Genomic DNA, 27,852 nt, shown 5'->3' on the forward strand with positions numbered 1-27,852 from the left:
GCGATACCGCCCGGGCCTGGCCAGGCGCCGACTGAGCAGCAGCTCCTCGGCTACCGAGCCCAGAGCCGGGGCCCCCCCGCCCGGGGGAGCCGGGCCAGGCAGCGGGCGGAGGGCGAGGCCCGGCCGCCACCACCTCCCTCCTTCTGCCCGCCCTGTCAGGCACCGCCTCCTCCTCCTCCTCTCCTCCTCCTCAGCCGCCTGACAAGGGGCGGGGGGCGGCAGCAGCGGCGAGGCAGCAGCGGGGGGTGCCAAGGTAGAGGACAGCCGGCGAAGCTCCGCCGGCCCGGGCTGTTTCTCCTTCTCCCGTGTGCGGCGCGCTGAGGACCGACCATGGTGAAGGTGTCGTTCAACTCCGCGTTGGCGCAGAAGGAGGCGGCGAAGAAGGAGGAGGAGAACAGCCAGGTGCTGATCCTGCCGCCGGACGCCAAGGTGAGAGCGGCGGGGAGAGCGACGCTGTGGGGCTGGCCGGGGGCTCCGGGCACTCCGCTCTGCTCTGCTCCTCTCCGCTCCGCTCCGCTCCGCCCGGCGGGGCTGCCCTGAGGGGAGCGGCGGGCCCGGCCGTGCTCTGTGCCCCGTGCCCCGGCGATGGCCCGCGGGCGGGCGGGCCGGGGGAGGCCGCGCCGCGGAGCGCCCGCCGCCCCAGCGCCTCACGCTTCTAAAATGGCTGACAGGGAACCAGCCCCTCGGCCCCGCTTCTCCCGGCGCCGGGGATCTCTGCGGTGGTTCCGTTTTTCTCTTCGTTCGGGTTTTGTTGGGGTTTTGTTCATGGAGGGCTTTTTTGTTTTGTTTTGTTTCGTTAGCCGCCGCAGCGCGGTGGACCGCGGCCACCTCGGCTTTCGGGGCCGGCTGCGCTCCCGCAGCCCCCGGCTGTGCTGGGAGCCGGTTTGTGTGGAGAGGGCGGGTCGTGCCCGCTGTTCCCCGCTGCCATCCCGCCCCTGGGGCCCGGCTGTGCTGGGAGCCGGTTTGTGTGGAGAGGGCGGGTCGTGCCCGCTGTTCCCCGCTGCCATCCCGCCCCTGGGGCCCGGCTGTGCTGGGAGCCGGTTTGTGTGGAGAGGGCGGATCGTGCCCGCTGTTCCCCCGCTGCCATCCCGCCCCTGGGCCCGGCTGTGCTGGGGGCCGGTTTGTGTGGAGAGGGCGGGTCGTGCCCGCTGTTCCTCCGCTGCCATCCCGCCCCTGGGGCCCGGCCGGCGGTGCCGAGCTCCCGGATGCTGCAGGGCCAGGGAGCGCTTGGAGGGTGAACTTGGGGGTTCGGCCGCGCTCGTGTTCCCAGAGCCTGCTGGTGGTTGTGTGGAACGGAGAACTTCGCCTCGCAACTTGGGCTGGTTTAAATAAAGGAACAAAGAGCTGCCTTCCCCCCCGCCCCAAAACAGCACCCAAACTCCGGGCGCTGCTGTCGCCTCCCCTCTGCAAACAGCAACACCAGCGGCTTTTAAAGTTTTTCGAGTGCAAAACTGCCTGGAATATAAAGGAGTTTGGTTGTAATTTCTATGCTCCCGTAATCAAAACCAGTTTTTAATTCGGAGTATGGTCTAATTTGCTCTAAGCTCTTTCAGAAGGGGATGAAAACTTGAAATTCGGCCAGCTGCACATAAACAGTGTCTTGCTGTTTTCATTCGCTTTCACAGTCTCTTGTGGATCGGGCCTCTGAATTACCACAGCGGCCTTTCAAAAGTGATAGTGTTTATTAATTTCCTAAATCTTTGTCATGAATTTCTGCCTCGGAGGACAGTATCTGTTCGGTTTGTAGCGTGAAATTGTGCCCTGGTGCAGGTTTTGCTGTGATTTTGATGGGGCCAGGTTCTTCACCTGCAAAATCCACTGTCATTTCACAGCCGAGGGGAACCAGAAAGGTGCTTCTGGTGACATCTCCCTGATACAGCAAGTGATTAAATTTCACTCTTCTACTGATCGTGCTGCGCTTTCAGATAAAACTCTGACCAGAGTATTTAAGTCTCTAGAACTGTGTGCCACAACAGATGAGACAGTATTGTTACTCGGATTGCCCGCAATTATGGGAAATCCATTAAGTGCTCTGTGTTCCTAGAGGAGTGCTATTCTCTAGGAAGTAGTGGCTTTCCGGAGCCCAGATTAAGCTGTAGCATTCCTTCCTGACCCCAGGTTTGGTGGTCAGGTTGACACCAAGCACATAAGCAAGACACACGGTACATGTTCCAGAAAATGGATTTTTCTTATTACCTTAGAATCCAGAGCTGCCCTGGATGATGTTTGTTTCCAGATAGGCTACGAAATTGGACTTGTTTTTCTTCTGCTAAACAAACAAAATACATCTGGCTAATTGTACGCTGGGGAACAAATCCTCCTGACTCTGTCCAGATACTGACGGAAGCATGTCATTTGACTATGATTTCCTTAATGTGGAGCTGTAAATTCTAGCAGCTGAGGATGACATACAAAATCTGCCTTAACTTTGCTTTCCTTGCCTAGAAATGAGACTTGTAAACACTTATTAACCGGGTCAAAAGGCGGTCTAATCTCACAGTAGCTACTTAAAAGTTCTTGCACTGCTGTCAGGGGATGAACACGCCTAAACGAAGCTTGAAACACTCCTAAAATAGCTTGCTAGGAGGGAATGCTCAGTACAGATGAAAATTCCAAAACCAAATGAGTGTTCTTGAGGGAAGAGTCTTTGACATTCTCCTTGACACATTTCTGTCTTTCGTCTGCAGAACTGCAGACCTGCACCTAACAGTGTGCAAAATTCTCTTGAGTAAGCTTCTTTTGAGCTTTTGTGTTTTAGAGCATCAGTAAAAGCAGATCTGGTGCGGTAGCGTTGTCTGTAGTTTTTGTAGAACAGGCTATGCCATCCATGCAGGATTAACAGTTGTGAAACAAACAATGCCATGTAGCTCTAGGGGTATTGTGATTCTTTAAGTCTGGGAGCTTATTCTCAGATCTTGGGCTGGGGGGTGGGGGTTGGGTGAAAAGGAACTGAAGGTTCTTGTAAAACTTGATACCTTTAAGGCAAGTGCAGGATCCACTCTTTGAACTTTGCCTTCTCGAATACAACTGCATTAGAAACCGATCTTCCCCTGCCCGTCCACAACTTCAATTGCGTATGCAGCTCTTTGGAAGAAAGGGGACAAAATAAACCACATCTGACAAATGCATTATTCATATCACATCGTTGCTGGAAAACCCTTAGCTTCAAGTGAGATTTGAAGGCAGTGTGGGAATGTATATTGGAAGAAAGAATTCTGGTAGACTGAAAAAGGTCACATCTCCAAAACAGCATATATGAGACATTTCCCTTCTACATTGTTTCTGTAGGAAAATAAATAGATCTGGATCACAAGTGTAAACATGAAAAATATTACAACATTTTATGAAGTTTTCTTTTGTGAGCAAAGTCCTGGGAGGCATTCTTGACTGAAGTAAAGGGAAAACCCTAAGAAGAGGATCAACAGAATTGCACTATCATAATTTTATTACCAAGAACTTAAAAATATTTGAGCTAGACATATTAGTAAACCATTTGAGATAAATGAATAAAGCCAAATGCTCTGAAATGTCGAGAAAATAAAAATTCATGGAATGAGCTTTTGGGCTAATTCTCTTTGACAGTCTCGTTCTGCTGCTTTTCGCAGCACAGTGCCTTGAAGACTGCCACTCTGCCATTGCAGGATTACTCTCAAATACATAATCTTCCAAGGACTTAGCAAAGAGTATTTGCAGCTAAAATATGCTGATGATAGAAATACTCTGATCTTGCCAAAGTTTGCCCAGTAACCTCGGATGCACATGCTAATCAGAAATTAATCAGGGAAGGTAAGACAGGAAGAGGCAAGAAGAGTAGGGGATGTGTCATGGAAACAATGTCTTGAAAAAAAAAGGTTTTGCAGAAGGCAGTGGTCTTATGCTTTGGAGTATGTTACTTTAAAAGGAGTTGAAAAATCTAGAGTGCTAATCCTGTCTCTGCATAAATCACTGCTTGGTATTATGGCATGTAGTGAAAGTGTCTCCATAATTACTGTAGGCAGCCATTACAGCTCTGTTTCTGTTGTCGGGATGGTACTTCTGTGCCATAATTCTTGGCCAAAATACAGAGTACTCTTAGTGAAGGGTCTTAGGCCACATTTCATTTTCCATTTTGCTCATTGTCTTTACAATAGGGTATTTTATGAGCCAGTTCCCCAACAAACAAACAATGTGCGGTATTTTAACATTTCTCCCTACAATAGATCTTTGGAGAGCCAAAAATGGTTCTGAGCATAGCTGAAGTCTTCAGACATTTTATAAAGGATATTCAGTAGATTAAGCCCTCCCAAAAATCTTAGTGCCCTCATTGACTGGGGCTGTTGATCCTTTCTGCCAGGTTCGGTGGAAACCTTTTAAAACTATTTTTTCTTTTTGGGGTGCTCAACACAGCGCATCTTTACCACATCCAGTTTTGTGCATGGAAGCTGTGGATTCACACAGATGCATTGTGGCTGACCGTTGGATAACTGCATGTACAGAGAGTTCAATGTGAAAGTGTAAATGTTTAGAATTTTAAAATTTGTATTTATTCCTTGTAAGAACATTATTACTCTGACCTTTAAAATTAACCTTTATTTCACTTTAGTTTAAACTTGCCTAAAGCATACTAAAATAGACATTTTTAACACAGAGTGAAGGGATCCACCTAGGCAATACTGTTGAGCAACAACTAGTGAGCACTATTTTGCTGTGTAGAAAATCCCTCAGATTTTGTATAATTGGTGTTAAATGTTTCTGAAATAAAGGCATTAATTTTACATGTATCTATATATATAAAGTTACTATATCCACTAACAAATGGTCATTTGCTTATTATTTTGCTGTCGGGAAAGCAGGTTTTCCCACTTTATGGAATGTCTCTGTACCTGGGTGGTTTAGGATTGTTTTGTTTGTTTTTCATGTCGTTTTTTTTTTTCTTTCAGGAGTTTCCATATTCCCTTTATAGGTTTTCTCCAGCCAAGTTTCTATAGGCCTTACACCAGATGCCACTGGGGAAAGAGCAGTCTTTGTATTTTCCTCTGTTTTCTGTGATGCAACTAGGTCATTAAACCAACCAGCTTCTGCTATCTCTCAAAGCATTGTGGTGACTAAGACATGATTATTTAAAAGAGGACCAGAAGTAAAAAATCCCAACAAAGTGGGATTCTCTCCCCCTTCTCCCAGATGTTGCTAAAATTTTAATGAAAATCCACCAAACCATAGATAAAACCCTCCACTTTAAAGCACAACAGTACTCAGGGTTCATTCTGTTACTTTATTTGATTTTATGGGTACCCAAAAATATAAATTGGAGTAAATTGAGTTTTATTGAACAACATTTGTGTTGTTAATGAGGGACTTCTCCTAAGAAAAGAAGCCTTGTAGCTGTTATCTTCCCCTGCCTGCTTTTGCATTATGAATTTGTGCTACTGGTTAAGTAGTGCAGCTTCCTGAAAATAAGGTAACTGTAGTCTCAAGACTTCTGGCTCCTAAAGCTATTCCTTAAAACCTGCCAGCAACCGAGAGAATACTAAAAAACCAAGATCTCTGAAAGTTGGTGACGTTCCTCTGACAATCTCTTGCTATTTTTAAGGGATTTGAAATTACAAAGTTCAAAATGGGGTCTGGAAGAGCTTGTGACATCCCCCAGCAAGGGACACGAACCTGTGGGACAGAGGAGTTCTGTCAGTGCTCCATATCTCACTTCCCTTTCTGTCTCTCTCAGCTTCCTGACCTGAATAACAAATACAAAGGTTTGGTTGGAAATACATCCATTTCCCAGAAGAATGATATTTAATATTTCAGACAGGATGTATTCTGCCAGACCTTTGTGATAACTGCTTCGTCAGTTGTTTGCATCATTCACGTTTTTGGCTGACTGAGCAAGAGCTGATGGCTGTACCATACAGCTTGTGTGAACTCAGTGCAAGGATAACTAAAGAGACAGTGTGAATAATTTCTGCAGTTCTAAAAAGTTTCTCTTCAGTTTCCCAAACTTTCACTTGGCTGAGACCCCTTGCCCTAAAAATGTATTTGGTGAACTTTTTTTTCACCTTAATATCGTCATATGGAAAAGTCTGTAATTAGATGATGCTTTATTTAGTCTAGTATCTAGAAAAACTATCCTGCACTGTAATGTATCTTTTTAGTAAATGCCAGAAGTACTTCTCTTATGTTCACTCCTGTCTTTCTGAGCTGAAATACTCTTTTTGATTAGCTTCAAGAAACTAGTTTAGATATTAACATTGCATAGTAGTATGAAGAACACCACTTAAAGAGGGGCTGTCGAAATGAAAGTTCTGTTCAATGCGAAAGATCAAGTTAAATTAGTTAATTTCTGAAGATGTGGATCAAAATGAAATGCTTAGCTTTCCTGTGAAAATCATTTGAGAGAAAATTTTCTTGGAATCAGCAGTATTTTCAAGGGAAATGGTTTCGACTCATTCCATTATAATGAATATTTAATCCAACATGTGAACATCTATTTCAAAAAAAATTTAATTTCAAAATATAATGTGTATATACGTTTTTCTTCTGTTAAGTATTTTAATGAAATCTTTGCAGTTGCAAATAGAACCTAACAGTTGTATTTTTATGGACTATTTTCTATTTTCAAATCTATTTTCTTTGTTACTTGTGTAGTTTTTTTTCTCTTTTTTTTTTTTTCCCCATCAGCATTTCAGTAAATAATAATCTTTGGGAGGGTATGTAAGAATGGTAAGCATACTTACCTACAGTAATATTTTCAGTGAACTGTTCTGCAGCTGTGATTTTGGAGTATTTGTCAGCTTTGTGTATTTTCTATCCAGTAGCCAGTAGCTACAGGCATCAGATAGCTCTCCATAAAAAAAAAAAAAAATAGTCCTCTCTGTGACTCTCAGGAAATACCTTCAAAAGCAAATACTGCATTTTTAAGTCCTAGTAATTTTAAATGTTCTTTATTCTGTACTTTCAAAATCATTATGACATTTATAAAATGTAACTACAGCTGGAATAGCAAATTATGTATTTTATTACTTATTGTACATTCCTTTTTTTCCCCCTGTTTTTTTCTCCCCATCTTCCCCTTATTCTATGATTGACAAAGGTTAGCATTATCTGCTTTTAGTCTCCTGATCTGTATGAATAATACAACATTCATTTTCTTACTATTTATGTACTGCTTTTTATCCTCAGTGGAAATTACTTTGAATCTACAGATGAAAAGCATGCTAATTTATAAAATTCAGATATCTGTCCTAATTTTACAGATGTGGTAAACCAAAGAAATGAGATAATTAATAAGATTGAGCTCTGCAATGAAGTCAGAAATGGTTTTGTGGCAGGCATCATGTCACCTAGGTAGGTTTGGGCCACAACAGACATACAGAAAAGCACTAGGTCCTTCCTGAGTGATCCTGAGTGTCATCTGCAAACAAGGGTCCTTTGTGCAACAGCTGTACAAAATTCATCATGACAAAATGCCAAAGTCATATTTGCCCAACAGTTATTATAGAGATCCTGGAAAAAAATAAATTGGTATCTTGTTTGTCCTTTCCATGTCGTGTCAGTGTGTGTGCACACAAGTATTTTTCTAAATTTTTCTAAAGTTTATATATCATTAAGTATGCAATACATATAATTTATATATATATATATACACACATGCATAAAAATAAAACCCACAGGCATTTTAAGAGTAGAGTTCCTTGAATGCAAGTCCTTGGTTAGTTTGTGGTTGTCTTTGTCCTAGGGTTCAGCAAACTCCTGCTTTGATGGCAGCTTTCTGCTCTTTTGTGGGTAGAATGAGATGGTGGAATGACTGTGAAAGAAGAGCACACTGGGGAGATCATAACTGGGAGGGGTCGGTGATCTTGGGTGGATCTCACATAGTTGCTGAATCACTAAGGCCTGTTTGTTTATTTATTTATTTATTTATTTATTTATTTAAAAAGATAAAGCCTACACAGAAATAGAAACCCCTTGCATTTATACATTTGAAAATGCAGCAGCCTTTGCAGGGTGTGAGGCCAAACACGGCTCTCTGAGGCTGCTGCATGGTGCAGTGAGTTTTCTTGCCTAAGGTTTGCAGTTTTAGGAAGCTCTTGGTGAGGTGTTTGAACACGGGCCAGGTCTGTGATCCTGCAGGGTGTGATGCCACCAGGTGCTGGGCACTGGAGTATGTGCTCCACTTCAGACTTTGAATAGTCTATTTGCACTAAAACCCTTTAGTTTGTTACAACAGTTTTGTCTGTAAAGAGGGCATAATTAAACATCAGCCTTCCGGGGTCAGCTCTCCTGTGCTGATATTCATAACTGCTACAATTAAATGCTATTCTGTATTTGCATATAGAATGGTTTCCACTCAGAGAACAGTGCTCGCTCTACAGGTACTATGCATTCTGTTTCACTAGTACATGTATTAGCAGAGTGTATGTGTTTGAGGACAGGGCTGCCATTCACAAGAGCCTCAACAGGCTACAGTAATGGGCTGACCAAAATCTTAGGAGTTTCAGAAATAGCAAATGCCAAGTCTTACACAAGGAGCAGACTCATCCCAGCCATCAGGACACACAGGGCACCACTTGGCTGGGAAGCTGCTCTGCTTGAAAAAGACTTCTGGTGGACAGTCAGCTGGACACTGGTCACTGGCATCACTGAAGGCTGAGAGCAGTCTGATCCGAAAAAAGACAGCAATAAACTGGTGTGAGTCCAGCAGGGGCCACCACAACAGTCAGAGGCTGGAGGTTATGCCCCGTGAGGAGTGGCCAAGGGACTGGGCTTGTTCAACCCAGAGATGAAACTGCTGCAGGGAGGACTTCACAGCAGCCTCCCAGAGCCTGCTGTCATAAATTTAAAAAGGAGAGCTTCTAACTGATAGAAGCAAAATATTTTTCAGTCTTGAGGAGAACTGAATGCTGCTGAGGAAATTACCCAGAGAAGCTTTGAAGTGTCAGTCTTAGCGGTTTTCGAACCTTGACTGGGCAAGAGCCCTGAGCAACCTAGACGGGCTTCAGAGTCTACCCTCCTTTGAAGCAGGAGTACAGACCTCACAAGTGGGTTTTGTGATGCTGGATTCTACTTTTGAGAGAAACTGAGACACAGCCTTTGTAACTTGCTTGAGATGACATACCATCTGTGGCTGAACTGGGAATAGAGTTATTAAATTCCAAGGCTCAGTGGTGCATATGTGCATGCTAATGAGATCTCTTGGGTGAAAGAGCCAATGCCACTTGGGAAAATAGCCTTGAGAGAAATCTAGGTTAAATTCACACAGCGTTCCATCATACTGATGTCTGAGAATCAGGCAGTCGTAGGAAAGGAAAAAATTCAGATACAAGAAGTGAGCAGGGTAAGGGAGAAAAAATGACTGGAACAAGCAAGGTCAAAGAGATAATTTAGTATTGATCCATTTTAAGTGGAATAGAGACCTTCTAAGTTCCTGTTTTCAAACACTGATCTAATTCAGGATAAAGATGAAAGAAATACTTCATTAAAGTTATAGATTGATTTAGTGTAGTTTTTGTAAGTATGATAGAATGTAAGTCAGTTGTAAGTCAAACAATGCAGGTGGGTAAAGGGCTTATTTTGGCAATGTTTAAAAATGAAGCCTTTTTCAAAATTGGACAGTTTAATGAAATGCCATGTTTGGTATGCTGTATCTATAATGGGTGTGGTGATTTTGTCTTCTGAAAGCAAAATGCATTCTGAAGAATGTCCCATATGACTTCTTAGGTTTGAGGGGTTTTGTTTAAAAAATTAATCCCTCTTCCAGATATCTGTGCAAGCTTTTCATCTGCATGTTTTGGTCTATGACTTGCAAACTTGCACCAGAAAACTTCTCTTTTCTTTAACTATGTGAGAAAACTAAGTGTGGAATGCAGAATAAGTTTCCATCATTCCAGTATATGAAAATGTATAGATAAATTCAGCAACATTAATATATTTTCTAAATAAACATGATTTCCACCCCGAGCATCCAGACATTTAAAGGCAAGACATTTTCCAAATGTTGCAGGTTTTGTTGAAGTTTTCATGGCAGAGAGTGGAGAGAAGGTAGAATAATCCTAAAACTCCAAAGGAAGTAAAGAATATGTGGAGCTTTACTACTTGCCTAGCATAGACACAGCACTCCTCAAAGTTTGATTTTTTTTTTTTCCCTTTAATGAAGCAAGTGGTTAGAGTTGTTTGTTAATCCTCACTCTGTATAGTATTAGTGTGTAGATGTGTATCACAGAGTGGCTGGCATTGGAGGTCATCTGGGCCAACTCCCCTGCTCTAGCAGCACCACCTGCAGCTGCTGCTTGGGACCACCTCCAGTCAGCTTCAGAGTATCTCCAAGGATGGAAGACTCCACAACATCCCTGGGCAGGCTGTGCCAGTGTTTGGGGTCATGCAGTAAGAGAAGTGTTTCCTCGTGTTCAGTAGGAGCATAAGATGGTGTGAAGGTCCTGTGGTGCCAATATCTGTACAGAAAAAGACCCAGGAGGGCAGTCCTTCCCTGAATGTTTGCAGTGCAAATGCAGGCCAAGAGGCACAGGAGTGCCATGCTGATTGATGTGGCAGGCCAAAGTCCAGAGTAGTTCTGTGGTCATAGCCCAGCTCCTCTTCACCAGAGCATGGTGATGAATGGTTTATCTTGGGGCAATGGTGAAGGGAGGAAATGGAAATAAGGTGTGTCCAGTTACTCTGTGTGTGGCAGATACCAGAGAACTCTGCTTTGGGTGGGGAAAGATACAGGGGGCATAGACATAGGATAAGTGGCCAGAGAAGGAAGTTGGTAGATCTTGAAACTAGACAGAGATGAGGAGCAATCTAGGGAAGTCTGAAGTTTGAAGAAGACAGTCAACAGTGGTTAGTTGTACACTTGCTGTAGGCAGCCTGGGATGAGGATACAGCCAAAAGTGCAGGTGAATCACCTGAAACAAAAGTCTTTGCCTGGTCTAAAAAAACAACTTCTAGGCCATTTAAGTACCCTGTCACTTTCTAAGACCAAAGCTAACAATGACTCATCTTAGTGCTACTCCAAAATTTAACCAAAACAGCAATTTGAATAGTTACAGGCTTTTTTCTTCTTTATCCATCCTCTTTAATGTTTGACTGCCAGCAGGTTTTGCAGTCTCTTATCTCAGAAATGAAGGCAGTGTTTAGGTAAATTAGGATTAGTCATGTTGGTTAGTAGTTGCTGGATTACTCTACAGGACATGCATCTTTTGTTGTCCGTCTGTCACTTAGCTGTGGATGAACTGCTGATTCCTGTCCTTAACATTCACTTTACAGTTGTAATTTTCCTTTACTTCCTGCAGAAAATTTGAACTCTTCATATTCCAACATGTTTCTGAGTTTTATTTCCTGCTCCCCTACTCCTACCTGTTTTCCAATTTTTGTTCTGTCTTCACCTCTATTTTGCCGAATACATGCAGCTGCAGATACTGTTCTACCTACCATCATTCTCCTTTTAAGATGATCTTGAGCTGGCTGCTTATACTGATGGTTTTATTCTGTTATAGTTACAGTGTTTGAACAATGAAATGAGTCATTTGACAGACACTTACGTTTTAATAAAACTCCCCCATTATTTCGGCAAAGAAAACATTAACCAATTAAAACAACTTTGGACTTTGAACTTGTGAAGCTCTTGGAATTCAGTTTTGTCTTCCTTCTGATTAGTGCTGTCTAAAAGATTTTGTATTTACAATACTATTTCAAAGACCATATACAGATACGAGAAATATAAGAAGAGGTTAATAGTACCAACTGCCTAACAGATAATTCTTATTGATTAATCTCCTTTGTTATTCAGGCTACATGACTGCAGCAAACAGCAGCACAACTGAGGTCATGTTTTCATGTTGTTCTTTAGGCAGAGAGCCTTTGGTCAGATGGACAAGTCCCTGTCCGTCATGACAGAAGAACTGGCAGTGCTGGCACTGAAGGGTTGCAATGTTCAGATATCAACTGCATAGAAACAGCCATAGCTTGTTTTCTGGACAAGTGAGAAATCTCTGAAGCATCTATTGTATATAGAGTGGTTTTTTCCAACTAGCAAGTTAAAAGATTATTGTACTTAAAATTCAAATTTAATTTTATTAGTAGGCATAAAATTGCTGTTCTAGAGGCAGATCAGTATGATCACCTTCCAGATTCGCAGCATCTGCCAAGTGAGGAGTCTTGCAAAAGCCTGCCTTAATTTCCCATCTGCAACAAGTAATAAATAGAATACCAGGCTTGGAGCAGTCTTCAGGCAGGAATACCATTGGAGGAATGCAGAGCTCTTTCTAAATTAAGTTCATTTTAAATTGACTTTCTTTTGTGAGGATTTTCTACAGATGTCAGATTTACAAGTCAGAGCAGGCAAGCCTGACCAACAGGATTCAGTTTATACAGCCATTGGTCAGTATTTTATTTAAAGACTTTTTAGCCTCTCTCGTTAAAAAACACTTCTAGGGAGTCATTAAGTTCTCTTCTTCCCATTCCACTAATTAAAGCTGCAGTTGGTCAATATTTGCCTTGAGGAAACTCAGTCTGGCCCACTGTGTTCTGTCCATCCGTGTGAGCTAAGTGGCACACAGAGGACCTTGGAGGAAAAACTGTTCTAAACAGCTTCCAGCCAGTTCTACCCACATTAACTGTAAGCTTTTATATATGTGTTTGTGTATATGTGTATTCAATGTTATTCTCACATGCATAATTATGGACATTTTGTGTATTATGCTGCAGACATTTTTAGTAATGTTTGTAATACTCAGTAATGGTCTACATCTGGTTTCTCTGTGGATCAAAGACTGTTCATTCCAAAAGACATTTCCCCCTCCCAAAATTATTTTCATTGCTATTGTAGCTATTTTTAAATTTGGGACATTATCTTTTGTATAGCTGGCCAGCAGTCATACAGTATTCCAGACTTGTCACAGCAAGTCCTTTGTCATACCTGGTTTAGATAGATGAGTCCTTAATTTCTGCAAAGGAACAAGGTCTGATAATCTTCTCACTCATTTAAATGTGAGCTAGACATATGCCTTGTGAGTTTATATAGACTGCTTTACTTTATAATGTTAAAGCAATTATATTCCACTATGTACAAAAAGCCACAAGGGGAAAAATCTAAGTAATTATCAACTCTAATTATACACATTTGTGGCTCAGTATTGGAGCTTCTTAGAATACATTTGTGATATTACCCCAAACGTGAATTTGGCCATTCTAAAATTCAGATTTTTTTATTTTTTTTTTTTTTTTTTCAAAAAAAAGATAGCATTAAAATTGAGCTGAAAAGAGCAAAAGAATATATGGCCACTAGCCATTAATAACTGCTAGTGTTTGCAGGTTTATGGGGTTATTGACTTTTTTTTTTTTGTACTTTACTGCAGAACAGTTAAAGCTAATTGTCATAAAGATGTTATTGTGAAGATCTCTGTGTAGTTGAGAGGTGTTCTGGTAAACAGTTTGTGGTGTCACGTGTCTGTCTCAGAAGTGTTCCATGGTTTTAGCAAGAAGGCGGAGAGCAGCTTTACATTCACTGTTGTGGTCACCAATGAGGGGACCTATTCTGAAAACTGCAGTCATCTTGTCACTTCTTTGTGAAAAGACTCTAGATTTGAAAGTTGCTAGTCTCAAATAATAGAGAATTTAATGCTTGTTTTCTATCTGAAAGGAAAACTGTTACTGCAGAGCTTGAAGCTGTTCAGGTTAGGAAGTTCTGAACCATTTAATTTCAACACTGTAGGATTTCGTGTACAAGTGGCAGAGAGATGCTTCTGTTTCATGTCTTATCCGTGGGAAATAGGCTAATCAAATGTTTTCCAATTAGAACAATCAGCTCATCAAGGGAAACAAGCCAGTTTTGGGCCTGTGTCCAGTTCCTCCTAAGGCATTTTGCATCAGAGATGAATTTTGTGGTATCATCTTAGGGCCGAGGATTCGCAAGGGAGTTGGAAGTACATGGGGCAGGGATGAAGCAGAAGAGAGGAAAGAAATGGACCTGGACAGTAATGATTATTTATTACGGAAGTAGAGAGGCATATTTTTAGAGGTCCATCTTCACCTCAAGTACATGATGCTTTCTTTTGTGCGATACCTCTGGCAGTGGAAAGCTGGCCTAGAGAAAAATTAGTCATTGAGGCTGCAGTCTCATATCGTGCTCTGGCTTCAGAAGTCAGCACTGCTGCTGGGGAACAAAGTGCAGTTGTAACCATGAGGGGAGAAGTGCTAATTCAGCACAGTCCCTCTTAGTGGGGATCTGCTTTCACTTAATGGGGTTTTTTTCAGAACATGAGTCACCTGGAAGGACGGTGAGCATCCATTGCTCTTTCTTCTCTTGCAGTGCAGAGGGTCAGATTTATATAGCAAGGGACAAATTATTCTTTTGGGTCAATACAGCCCAAACCAAGCTGTCATGGCAACAATACAAAAGCTTAGAGACCTTAGCCATGGGTCAGCTACATATATAATTTGGCTTCAGTAAGTTGTTTAAAATATTTTAATTTAAGCTGGTTTTAAACTGGTTGATAATATACTTGGTTCTCAGGCTAGGAAGTTAATTCTTTGTTCTCTTTCAATAGCATAAAATCTTTTCAGCGTTGTCAGTTTCATGTTCTGCCTGTGCTAAGGTGCTGTGCTTTCATTCATTCTCCTAAGCAGGAGCCTCAACTGGGCTTGAGCCCTTGCTCTCAGTTTGGTGGGCTGTTTCTGGTAGGCTGGGGAGAAATCAATGATAGGCAACTACAAATACAAAACAGCTTGTGCCACCACAAGGGACACCTTCAGAGATAATAATGATAGCCTTTAGCTGGTGGTAAAAGATAAAAAAGTTGTATTAAACCTGTTGTTTACATCTGTCATCTCATATATCAAAGTAAAATTATTTAAGGTGGAATAGTGATGAACTTGTCCTTCAGGTTCCTCCTAGCATGGTAAAAGTTAGTACCTTTTTTGTGATTATTTTTGTGGCTTGTGGAAAGTTGATCTGACATTAACCCCCATTTCCAGGTAGGTGTTCATACTCTGTGTGCCTTCCTCACCATTTCCCAGATGCATGTTTACTTAGTCTTTCTGGACATGCAAAATAATGAAAAAAATGAAAGAGGCAGTTACTCCACTTGAGTAGTGGATAATTTTGGTTGAAGTTAAAAAGATGTGGGGGATGAATGCAGCACTAGGAAAGAATTAAGATACCCTTTATATTCTTCACTAGGGAATATTTTGATATTGTATCCCAAAGGCAGTTTGCTATCCCCTTTTCTGGCATTAACTTGAAACCATTTAAGTGACAACTATTATAAAAAATTTCAATCAGGTGTCCTGTATGCTTTGAAATATCTAGGGAAACAGTGATACAGGGCAACATAAAAATAAAAATCCTTGGTTTACCTGGTTTAGATTTATAATTGAGATGATTTATAGAAGAATCCACAGTGACTCTCAACCTGACCTGAGAGTTAATTAGATTAGCATTGGTATTATGTCCTATTCTCAGTCTTTGCAAAGAGCCAGGTTAAAAATCAGGCAGCTAGTAATCCTGTCATTTACACAGAATTCCTTAAGTAATTGGTGTTCCAAAAGCGTTTAAAAGTTGTTTCTTGTCTTTACATTGTGTCTTTTCAGTCCACAGCAAATGTTATTTTGCTGATTTCACTTTGCCTTGTAATGTATCTCAGAAATGTTGGTTTGAAGGGGCCTCTGGAAGTCATCTGCTGCGGGCTCCCTTTAGAAACAGGATGGTTGCCAAAGCAAGATGAGCCATGGCTTTCTCTAGTTGAGTCTTGAAAACCTCCAAAGATGGAGATTTCACCATCTGATTTACTGTGGTATTTAGCAAGGTAAAGTAAAATAAAATGTGTGAAATATCTTCCGTTTGACTCTAAATATTTCTGAATCAGATTTTGGCAGCTGTTGCCTGGCAAAGAAGCTGCATTGCCACTTTTGTATGAAAGGTAATTGCAGCGTACTGTAAAGGTGGGTTTCACATCACTTGATTTTAGCTGCATATGAATTAGGCACCTACTTTGTTAACCAAGGAATTTCCTTCTGTAATCAGTGAGAAGAAGTAAGTCCCTCCAAAATGGTCCTTATCCTTCTCTGGTATGGCTGAGTCATTCCCAGGAAGTGCCACTTTCTCCCACCATTTACAGGGAGGATCCCCTTTCCATTTGGTGTTAGACTTGATTCAGCTAGATAAGGGAAATTCCTCCCCGGCTGGGTACTATACCCACACCTTTGTTCAAGTGGAGTATCATCTTAATTAGCAAATGCAGCAAAAAGACCCAACACCTCAGGCAGAACACTGACTAACAACTATTCAGAACAACAGAAGGCTGTCAAAGCCTTCTCAAGGGCTTCAGTCCTGCTCTTCCTCAGTTTTCTGGTTTGGTGATTTTTTGTTCATTTGGTCATAATGATTTTGCCCTTGTCATCCTTCTATGTTATTGCTTTGTGGTTGCAAAGGGGTAATTAATTTCTTTGTATTTATTTAAATTCAGATGTTTCCCCGGGATTATCCTGTCTTGGAACAGGGTAGCTCAAAGTTGGATTTTATTTTTCTTTTAATTTTTAATTTTTTTTCTTTCTTTTTCACTTTGTATATGAGCTATGCAAACTTGAGAGAGGAAAGAGCATTGTAATGTGGCTGATAGAGGAAAGATTTTACAAGCAGCAGTTTATTGCTTAGGATGCCTGTGGGGACTGCATGGTTATGCAAACTAGTGCCCTAAAGGGGAAACATCCTGTCATTCCTTCAGTATTACAGGAACAGCAGATAGAGGCATGGCAAATGCTGTCTTAGAGTAGAAAGCTTAACAACAACTTACAAAGCGTCTTCATATTTTTTTCATTCCCACCCTCTCTATTCTGCCTGCTAAGTTGTGGTAAAGGCTGTTTTGTTCTGAGGGAGCAACACAGGAAAGGATGTATTTTGCTGCTCTTACTATCTTTGATTTTCTGTTGGTTCTTCAGGTTCTTATATTGCATATACTAAGGTAAAAAAGAATCTGACCTTTCTGAGTTGACTTCCTCGCTCTGCTGTTTGCATGGAGGTTGCCTGAGAATGCATATTTTTCTGTCTGCAACTTGGGAAGTGGCTCACTGTGTATTAGATATCTCAGGAGGTTTTGTTATATTTGTCTTTTAAGTCTGCTGTTTTAGTCAGTGGTGATGGCATCAAAAGTACAAGTTTTACTAAACCTTTAAATAGGCTTGTTTTAAATTTTGCCAAATAAGGGAAGTTTGTAAACACTTGTGCTAAAGCGGGCACAGCCTTTTCTGGTGGATGCAATGTTTCTTTTTGCGGGGTCTGAAGTATCTGCTCTCTTCACCTGCCCTGGGAGCAGCGTGTTGAAGGTCCCTCTCTGATGCCTTGCAGGACCCTGAGGATGCTGTGCCGGTTGGACAGAGAAGGGCCTGGTGCTGGTGCATGTGCTTTGGATTGGCCTTTATGCTGGCTGGTGTGTTCCTGGGTGGTGCCTATCTGTACAAATATTTTGCATTCCAGGTAAGTCACATACTAGTTATGAGAGGGCTGTTTTTCTCTGTGGGAAGAGGAGCAACAGACTGTTCTTTTTGTGTTACATTTAGAAGAGGAGGAACAAACTAAACCAAAGAAAGTAAACCATTTTTCCTTTCCAAAACCTCATGTTTTCTAAAGGCCAGAGTTTTGCCTTCTCTGGAGTTACCTATCAGCAGAGGAGAGCAGAAGTGAAGGTGGCAAATAAAAGAGAGCAACACTTTTGAAAACCTCACTTTGCAGAGAAAAGAGTGTATCTAAATAGGACTTGGGTTTAGGAACGCCAGTGGTGTCCCAGATTTTTATATGCTCTCTTTTCTCTTTTGCAGTGCCAAATACTGGAGGTGGATTAACCCCTTGAAAGCCTCCTTGTTTGATCCCAGGTTTCCTAACACTTGCTAATGTACAGGAAAGGGACTGCTTGTGAAACAATGCAGTGACTCTCCCCTTCCCTAGCCTCCACATGGATAAGAAATATGGGCCCTGCAGGGGACTTGGGAAAAGCACAGTCAATGTGGTTTAAACATGCTCTGTCAAGTCTAATCCACACTGACAAGATCAGACCTCTAACAAAATGTATTTTCAGTCTTTTAACAAATGGCACTGCTGCAAGAGGAGCTCTGTGAAGGCAGCAGTGCCAGGGAAATGGAGCATTTACCTAAAACATGGGAGATCTGAGTTAAATATTGTCTCCCTTGGGGAGAGTTGTCACTGGGCAGTGCTGGGTGTGCTGGGCTGTTGCCCAAGTGGTGCAAGCACACCCTCCCTGCTTCAGAAACAGCTGGGGTTGCAAGATCACAGAGGCAGAAAGGGAGAGAGTAATCAAAACATGAATCTCTCTAGCCCACTGGTTTGTGCACCTAAGTATAAGGTAAAAATTCATGTTCTTGTCCCTGGTTGCGGGACTGGTACTTTTGCCCCATTTTAGTAGCTGCTAATATGGAAAGCCAAGTGATTAAACTTGAGAAATTGTAGCTGAACTTGCAGTTTATAGTCTATTTGGCTATCACATTAACCGAATTTACAAGGGAGCAGTAGTGTTGCAAACGATGATGCTTAAACAGCAGAGTTTATCCCGGTGGGTAGATCAACGAGCTGAGGAGCTGAAGGCTGGTTGCATTTCTAATGCACATTTCACCCGTGCTTAGCTCCACCTTTCACCTGCCAGTGAGACGAAACTGAAAGTACCATTTAATTCAAACCTGTGCTACTCGTTTATGAGTCAGATTTGCCTTAAAGGACACATTCAGGAATTGGGCTGACATTGCACTGAAATTTTCAATGTAAAACTTTAAATTGGCATGTACATATGCAGAGTTCTATATTTCTAAAACTATCTGGAGTGTAAATTTGGTACATGACTTCCTCTGACTCAGAACTGTATTTTACACTTCACTTAAGTAGCCTGCCATGTGTACTATGGCAAAAGGACATTAGTTATTTCAATTTCTCTTTCTACTTTTTGTCTCTTAAAACTGTTCAAAAATTATTTTAGAAACTGACTTTCCAGGCTCTTGAAGTCTTGTGAAACTAGAAAACTTCACAGAATAATTGAGTTTGGAAGGAAAGTCTTGATGTAATCTAGTCCAACCCTCTGCTGCAAGCAGGACCAAATTTATAGAGTTAGACTTGCTTTTTAAAAGTGATTTGGATGACCAGTTTTAAATATTTTTTGACTACAGTTAGATCATAATTTTTTAATAATAATAATAATATGCATGCACATAGATGTAGGAATTTTTCTTTCTAAAAATATATGGAAGGCTGGATTTTAAGAACCTGCCTATGGGATCCTGTTTTCCTTGAATTCAAGGGAAGAACTCCCTCTGAGTTGGAGTGTAATTGAGGTTTTAGCCATGGTCCTGTTGTAGATAGCAACTGGCTCCTGCTTTGGTGTACAAATCAAAGGCAAAAGTTACATTTAGTCTGACAAATTTTTCTTCTCTTCAGTGCTCTGAGAATATTACTTTTAAACTTCTACATTACTGATCTTTGTGTTGCTGGGTTGTTTACTATTTTTAGCAGGGTGGCGTGTATTTCTGTGGAATAAAGTACATTGAAGATGGCCTAAGTTTACCTGAGCCTGGGGCAGAGGCTCAGAGTGCTCGTTACCACACAATTGAGGAAAACATTCAGATCCTGGAGGAGGAAGATGTTGAGTTTATCAGTGTGCCAGTCCCTGAATTTGCTGATAGCGATCCTGCTGATATCGTCCACGACTTCCACCGGGTAAGAAATACATCTGAAGAAGTTGAAAGCATTTAGAACTTGAAAAATGTTCCCCCTCGGTCATCCTGATAAATATACTCCGTATTTATTATGTTGGGGGAAAGCAGGGGGGTGGAGGAGGCAGCAGAAATGTTTTGATCAGCAGCAGGCTGCAAGCAGGTATTAACTGGGCATGAAGTACAGCACGATACAGTCATCATCAGGTAGTGTGTAAACCACCATTTGCAAATACAGTTCTGGTTTTAGAAAGGGAAAAATCTTGCATCTGTTTGCTCTCCTTAGTATGAGAAACTAACGAGAATATTGTTCTTGCTCTGCTGAGTCCACTGGGCCAGAATTTGACCAACTGCTGTGATGCTGAGGGAAATTTGGAAAGGGCTGAGGTAGCTTTGACATCAGCTTGGAGGGGCTGATTGCGTCCGATGTCACTGGGTGTGTTCGAGCACTCCCTGAAGTGCTCTCTTAGCATGGCTCAAACCCCCAAAGCAGCAGCAGAAGGGGAAGGACCATGGAAGACAGCTCATTTTCCAGATGCCACAGGAAGCCAAAGTTTAATTTCTTTGTGCACCACAGGCTGCTATGATTCCTTAGAGGCACTGAACTAGGGTTCCAAAGCTGTCTTCCTTTTTTTTTGAGAAATAACCTTGATTGATAGGAATCATGGTAATAAATTTCTATTAAGGCAGTTGACAGGCCTACAGCTCTCAGTGTTAAGAGTAGCTGTAAAACAATTAAAAGCCTTCCTTTTCTGTATCAGCATGGTTGGAGCTGTCTGTTGGTGATGAACTGTTGTACAGCTGGTTTTCAGGAAGCTAAATCTTTGTGAACATTTGAAGACTTCGCTGAACAGCTTTTTTTAAGCTAAGCTGAAAAAGAATAGGGAAGTGTCCTATTTTTTTATGCAAACTTCAGAGTTTAAAGTGCTATCTATCAAATATTCATAGCCAGATTTGGAGGAAAACATTGCTTGCTCAAGCTATGTAATTTAAATAATTTTTCAGAATATATTTAGGGAGCTTCTGTTAAGAGTTAGAATAAAGACTCTAAAGAGAGAAAACTAGAAAATGAAAAAAAAGTAGCATATAAGAAGCAAGTAAAAACAATAAAATATTCAAAATTAACTTTCTGATTTAAAAACTTAAAGGCTTTGCTCCAAAAGTCAGTGCAAGGGTCATTTGCCATAGGTACAGCACTTGCTCCATGTCATGAGATGAGCTGCACTGATGATTGCTGTCCTGGCATTATTTGGCTGCTGGGCTCCTGGTGCTCACTATTTTATATACATACACAGCCTCAGCTTTCAGCAGCAGAGATAATGTCTTCTTTAGCAAGAACAGGTGCAGTAAAACACAGCTCAGTGAACAGAGCTACAGGATTCATCAGGGTAATTCCCTGAGCTTTTTATCAAGTGATGGTAAATACCACAGTTCAGGTACTGTATAAAGATAATAATTCAGTTATGAATAATCATTAACCTTGCAAATCAGTAATATTTTTGAACCCAAAACTACTTTTGTTATCTGTAGGAATGTTTTTGCCTTCTGTATTTTGTTCTTATAGCAGCATTTCCTCTTTAGACTATAACAAAATATAAAAGCATGAAGATTAGAGCCAGGTTTTTGCCCTGTTGTTTCACAGTGAATGCACTAGGCATAAATGAATACTGTACTTGTTTCCATAACAGCTCAGGTACACCTTTGTCCTTTCCTTGCTTAGTGCATTTGAGCTCCTCAATGCCTGCTGCCTTGCCCAAATCCCTGTCAAAAATACAAACTCTCATCAAGGCTGCCCTTTGTTTGTGCATTTATTTGCTTTAAGATTGGGGTTTGTTGGATAGACTTTACAGTGAACAAAAGAATAATCTGAAGAACAGCACAAAGCAATAGCAGTTCAGAAGAAAAATGTCTGACAGTTTTCTGATCTTCTTGTTATTTTGATTAAAATAAATGTTTTCTCAACAGAGACTCACTGCCTATCTTGACCTTAGCCTGGATAAGTGTTATGTAATTCCTCTGAACACTTCAGTTGTTATGCCACCAAAAAATTTCCTGGAGCTGCTTATCAATATCAAGGTATGATTAAATCACAAGTAATTTGTTCTTAAGACAGGAAAAAGTAGAAGTTTTTTGTTTTATTTTTTTCCCTTCTGCAGAGCTCTGACATTCACACAAGGCACATGATCACTAGAGGTCTTTGCAAAGAGAAGTCTATAACCTACTCTGACAATGATCTAAAATCATGAAGGAATCATAAATTCAGAGGAAGGCAAAAAAAAAAAATCTGATTTTCTTGAGTGCTATAAATTTGGCTGACAAAACCATGTAAACGTGGTGTAGCTGGACTCTTTGACAGTAGTCTGTGTGCTTTTTAATTTATAATGCATTGTGACTAAAGTTTTTATGAAGTGTGTGTGCACTGGACTAAGACGGGTTAGCTGAGAGGCATGAAGTAGATAAGACTGGGAAATCCTTATAACAAGGGCATTATTTAAAGCATTGATCCCTAGGGTTGACCCCCACTTTGATCCAGTGGCATGAGATGTGTTGGGTCTGCTGTGCACTGTAGATAATATATGCTTTCAGTTGCAGATTTAAATAGTATTTACCTTGGGTTCTGGCCTTCTGGTTTCTTCACAGAACAGCAAAACAGTCCAGTGGGAAAGAGAGCTGATGAAATGTGTCTAAGATTTGAGGAGAATGTTTTAATATTTTACTGGGCATTTGTAACTTTAGAACAGTTACATCATCTTTGGGTTTGCATCTTTCAAAAAAGGCTTTGGAATTAGGACTCCAGGAACCATTTTAGCAATTTCTGAGTGTTTTGTATGCATAAATAAATTTCATGTGAAAAGTTACTGCAAATAAGTCCTTTGCTGCTTTTTTGCTTCCTATTTTGAGACTGACTATTTAACCACACTTTCATTTCCTGTACATAAGGACGATGTGGTGTCTGTAAAACTCTGTGACCCCATTTTTTTTTCACTTTGTCTGTGCTGTTTTCTTTCCATTTTTAGATCACACAAATTTCACTATTAAAATCTGTTAATTTCCTAGTTTGTCATTAGTACTGAATCAAATATGCTTGGTTTATAAGTAAGAGGATAACCAGGCATCACGCATTTAACTGAAAATCTGTGCAAAAGCAAACAGTTTGGATCATTGTCCCCAACAGTGGGTGCCCTAATTTTATGAGACATCTGTTTAATTTTCATTGTATTAACAAAAAGCTGTGGGCATTTGATGTCGCAGAAAATCAGGCTAAACATTTTTAACTGGAATTTGGAAAACTATGCTGCAGATACACAGGCTGAGTAAATATTGTCTTGCAGTCACACTGGTTGCACCAGAAAAAAAATGTATGAAATTGATGTGCTGGTTTCATTAAAATGAACTCTGAATACATGCAGAGGGTGTTTTATGAAAATGAAAGAGCTCTGGGCTGTTCTGGTATTTAGGAAACACTGTAATTTTAGGCTAAAGATCCACATTTCTATATATTGATAGTTTGCTTCAATGTGCAGACATGAAAGGCCTCCTTTGTTTCTTTGGGAAACAAAACTGAAACTGAGATATATTTGCTCATCCACCTTGTTCCTGCTGCTGAGCCAGCTGGCTAATTTTAACTGTACACAGGGCGCAGGATGTCTCAAAAATGGTACTTGTGGCTGTGCTGGATTCCAGCACTGGATAATTGCTCCTGCAGCAACTGAGCAGAGGAGATTTCTGCACTGAGTTTCCTCTCCTCCTGCCCCACCCAGGGAGGACTGAGAAGGCTGGGTCTGGGCTGGGAGATCCTGTGGTTTGGAGGGCATGAGCCCAGGAGTGTCCTTGTAGGCTGCCCACCCTGCTACTGCCCTGCACTGCTGCTGTGCTCTGGCACTCCCTCAGGGCTACCTCCTGAGATTCGAGAGACCAGGAGTTAAGATACAGTAGTTTACAGAGATTTAATTACAAAATAATGAGTGAGATAATTTGGTAGAATGATGTTTGCTAAGCTGCTACTTAAAGAAAAAAAGTTGCTGTTGTTTTCCTCATAGTGTATATAGAGAAGAAAATATTCATAGTTTATTCATTCATGCAAAATTTAAAGTGAATTTTATACAGTCCTTTCTTTGCTGAGAAGAATAGCATTTAATCAGCTTCTCAACATGTCCCTGGAGCTGAAAATATGATCTTGTTTCACAGTGGAAATTTCAAGTTGTTTATTGCCACTAAAAAATACAGAAATCTTTCACAACAGAAGCTGAATTTGTTTTCACAATAAGTGATCATTTTATTTTTAAAAGCAAGGAATGCCTTCTATACTGCTGTAAATTAGAACCACTCAACAGGATTTCTTAGTATTTTTTTAAATGAATGATTATTTAATAGTGGTGGTTTTAGAAAACTGGCTGGCAGCTAAGTCTGTGCATCTTCAGCCATGTACAGTGAGCTGTGCACAGAGCCAGATTCCTCCATCATTTCATCTGTGGCAGAGTAATACTGGAGGGTCTGGACTGGAGAGGGCTTGGGAAGCCTTTGCATGTAATCGTGGCTCTCCCATTTCAGTGTATTGCCTTGAAACCCCTGATGTCCCACTTTGGCTTTGTAATACCTTTCCACATAAATAATTGTGGGAGTCACCATAATGATTTACAGGATTGAATGGTCTCATCTTGGTTTTGGTTTGAGAGCAGTGACCCACGCTGTGAGTAAGTTCAAGGCTTCCCAACCTCATGGACTGCACCTGGACTATACTGCAGCTGGCCTGGTTCATCAGCAGGAGTATCTCCGTGTATATCATGTTTCTGCCAACTCCTGCTTGGGAGTTGTTCCCAGAGAGGTCTGGTGGGCTGTTATTAATTAAGTGAAAACTTTGGATGATAAGTGCAGAATTGACCCATGACAGTGGGTACCCCAAGAAAAAAAAACAACTTGCTGAAGGCTGATGTTACTGTAGCAGGAAGACAGTGAGTGTTAGCATCAGTGGAAGTTCTGTGACATTTTTGAATGTAATTGTTACATGTTTCTGTACTGTAGTGAAGTTTGCACATTTAGAATGAAAGTCTGTGGATAATACATATTTTGAAATAATTTGAATATATGTTGAAGAAAAACATTGCAAAGTGTTTCTTGTGTACTCAGACCATGAAGAGACGCCTTTTGACAGTTTTGTTGTTCAACAGGCTGGAACATACTTGCCTCAGTCCTATTTGATTCATGAGCAGATGATTGTTACTGATCGCATTGAAAACGTGGATCAGCTGGGATTCTTTATTTACCGCCTCTGCCGTGGCAAGGAAACCTACAAACTACAGCGCAAGGAGGCCATGAAAGGTAAACGCTCCTCCTGCAGTCTGGTCTGTTGGCAAAAGCTTCAGTGATGCCTGAGTGTGTTCAGAGAAAAGACTCTCATTGAAGCAAGGCTTGCTTCTTGCACTAACTGGCTCTGTCAGCCTTAGTGAGTCTGGTATTTTCTTGTGTAGGTGTAGAAATAAGTCACGTCATGGTGCAAAAGTGCTCAAGGCTCCAGTGACCTAGGAGTGGCAAAATGTCTGTGTGGGTGTGTGTGCATGGGTGTGCTTTCTAGAGCGCAGGCTTTCACTGATGTTCCTCTTCAATCCTGAGCCCTAAACCACCCACCCCACCCCAAGCCAAAGAAAAATCTTTAATACAGGAGGAGCTTTAGCCTTGTAGTCCAAGTACAGAATTGCAGGTTCTTCCTGTCATTAAAGCCATCTATACATTGTTACATGTCTTCCTATTTTTGTCAGTGAAATGTGAATAAGAGCTCTCTTCACAGGAAAATTGTAGTGCTTGGTACTTTTTTTATGGAAAAAAATGGTTGAAAAACATTATTTGGAAGATTCTTGAAAAGCTATTAAATACTGCCTTAAAATTTCCATTCAGATGTTACTCAGATTTGCTTTTTGGTAGTTTGGTCTTTTTTGCTTTTTGGTTGTTTGATTTCTTGTTGTTGCATTATATACATGTGGTGTGCAAGTGCACACCAAAGCAGTTTAATTGCTTCTGTCATATTGCAAGACCTGACTGCTTGGGAAAACAAAGAGAAGAAATAGATTTTGTAAAAGCAGTTTAGATTGATGTTTGAAAATGAAAAAGTTTTAATAGCAAAATCCAATTAAAAATTCAGTATGTTTATCCTGTAGTAATAAATGGTGAGCACAGGTTGGCAGTGAGCATGTTTGCCTACCATTTGGTTAAATTCTGTTTTTCTCTGATTCCAAGATAATGTTTAAATACTACAAATCTGCTCTTTTTTTGCATATCGCAGTTTTTTCTGTTTCTGTTCCCTCTCTCACATCCCCACAAGCGTATTTACAGATGCACACAGAGAGAGATTGGGAACTGGTCTGAGTTAAAAACTAGCCAGTAGGGGGTTTTGGCAGATTGATTTTCACAAAGCCAGTACTGGGATTTGGTTCACCACACTTTTAGGATTATTCCCTGCTAATTGATTTTCTACATCTGAATGTGTGCCTGTCTGTGTTTTGTTGGAGGGGAGGGTTGCAGAAGGGTAGTTCTGATTCCTGGTGATATCTTATCATAGCAAATATAAAACTTCTGTCTCTGATGTACCTCAGCCCTTCTTCTCTTGACACTCTGTTGTTCTTTACTATTACAACAGGAATCCAGAAACGTGAAGCCACCAACTGCCGAAAGATTCGACACTTTGAGAATAAGTTTGCTATGGAAACACTCATTTGTGAACAGTAATAAGGAATACAGGAGACTTTAAAAATACAGTATGACCCCCACCCTTTGTATTGTGTGCAGTGATTATTTTTTAAAATCTTCTTTTATGTAAGTAGTGGGCAGGGCTTTCTTGCTGAACACCTTCCATACTTCTCATCTCATGATACGTATCAAATCAATTCGTTTTAGTTTTCTCCTTATTTTCAGGTGTGATGTTCTTCTTATATTTGAATAGCAATTGTATAAAGACTTAGTTGCTAGTGCATTTCATGTGAATCTCAAATGCTAGACAGAAGAAGAAATCTTTGAAATATCCACCAGTTTTTAAATAAGTAAAATTGAAAACAATTAGTAATGTACAAATGGACTGCAAAAGCTAATTCTAACTATATGTTAACTGCTATATAGTTTGTTACAGCATATAGACAAACCTGTATTTGACTCTCCTAACCAAGTGCAATTTGTTTTGTTTTTAAAATATTGTCATATTTACCTTTTTGGGATTGATTTCTGAGTTGATGTTTTAAAATGGCAAGCATTTGCTGTAAGAGTCTTTAGGAAATTAAGAAGTAACTTGTGTTACTAACTTGTATATAATCCATGTATGTGCAATGAAAATAAAACTTATAAACCTGTTTGTCTAAAAGTCTTGTGTTTTCTTCTGCTACTTCTGGATTATTTTTAAGAAGAGGGGACTACAGTTAAAATTAATCCATTTTACTTGAAGTACTGTTTTTAAAGATAGAATAGATGGCTGAGAAATTTAATATTAACAGAGAAGCATGCTTTTCTCTCCCTTTTCAATTAGGGGCAATACTGTGCTGCTTGCTGAAATTCTGGGTGGGTATTTCCACAATACATATAATCAGAGTGGAGACCCAGAGCTGATCTAATATGTTGTTAATGTTTGAAATCCCTGTCCTCAGTATTTGTCAAATGGTGGGTATCATCCAATGTGTGCTGTGAGTCAGGCTGACCCAGCTGGGAGCCAGGAGTGTTCTCTACCTCCAGGACTTCGCTTTGCTAAATTCCCTTTATTCCCCATCATGATGTTCCTTCCAGCCTGTGCCACTGAGCTTTGCCAGGTAATCTGGGGCTTGCACAAATATCACCAATACCATTCTGTATCATGCCATTTACACTTAGAACTGCTATTCTTAAAGCAAGATTGATTATTTTTTTAATACAGTTTGGATCCTTGTAATGCTAACTTTTCTAGGGGAGAGTGCAGAATAAGATGAATAAGATGTACTTGGTGTTTTGAAGCTGTTTGCAAGAAAAAATACAGGACAGAAAAAAAAGGGAGTAACATTGAAAAAACAAAGCTGGAAAATCTCCCCCTAGATCCACTTGAGAGCTTCCATGACATGGGAACTGACTTGTCTTCTGCCAAATTTTGAGCATTGATTCATCAGAAAAGTAGGAATGTTTAGAGAATAATTACATATTTGAAATTAACCCAAAAAACTGTTTAAA

The 27,852-nt window shown here is 40.7% G+C and overlaps 1 protein-coding gene across 2 annotated transcripts; it reads left to right on the top strand.

The window, feature by feature from the left end:
- Positions 1–200: 200 nt before the first annotated feature.
- On the top strand, positions 201–27,022 carry ITM2B (integral membrane protein 2B). 2 transcript variants are annotated; one of them, XM_083884844.1, is made up of 6 exons: positions 201–429; positions 17,312–17,440; positions 19,478–19,681; positions 21,643–21,753; positions 24,846–24,996; positions 26,309–27,022. In XM_083884844.1, the coding sequence occupies exons 1-6, from the start codon at positions 331–333 to the stop codon at positions 26,395–26,397; spliced, it is 783 nt and encodes a 260-aa protein (XP_083740970.1). In that variant the 5' UTR covers positions 201–330; the 3' UTR covers positions 26,398–27,022. The 2 variants fall into 2 exon arrangements, with proteins under 2 accessions (XP_083740970.1, XP_083740969.1); XM_083884843.1 differs by having other exon boundaries at positions 204–429; positions 19,475–19,681.
- Positions 27,023–27,852: the final 830 nt, after the last annotated feature.

Source organism: Zosterops lateralis (genome assembly GCF_965231275.1).
Source record: "Zosterops lateralis genome assembly, chromosome: 2".
Classification (NCBI taxonomy): Eukaryota; Metazoa; Chordata; class Aves; order Passeriformes; family Zosteropidae; genus Zosterops; species Zosterops lateralis.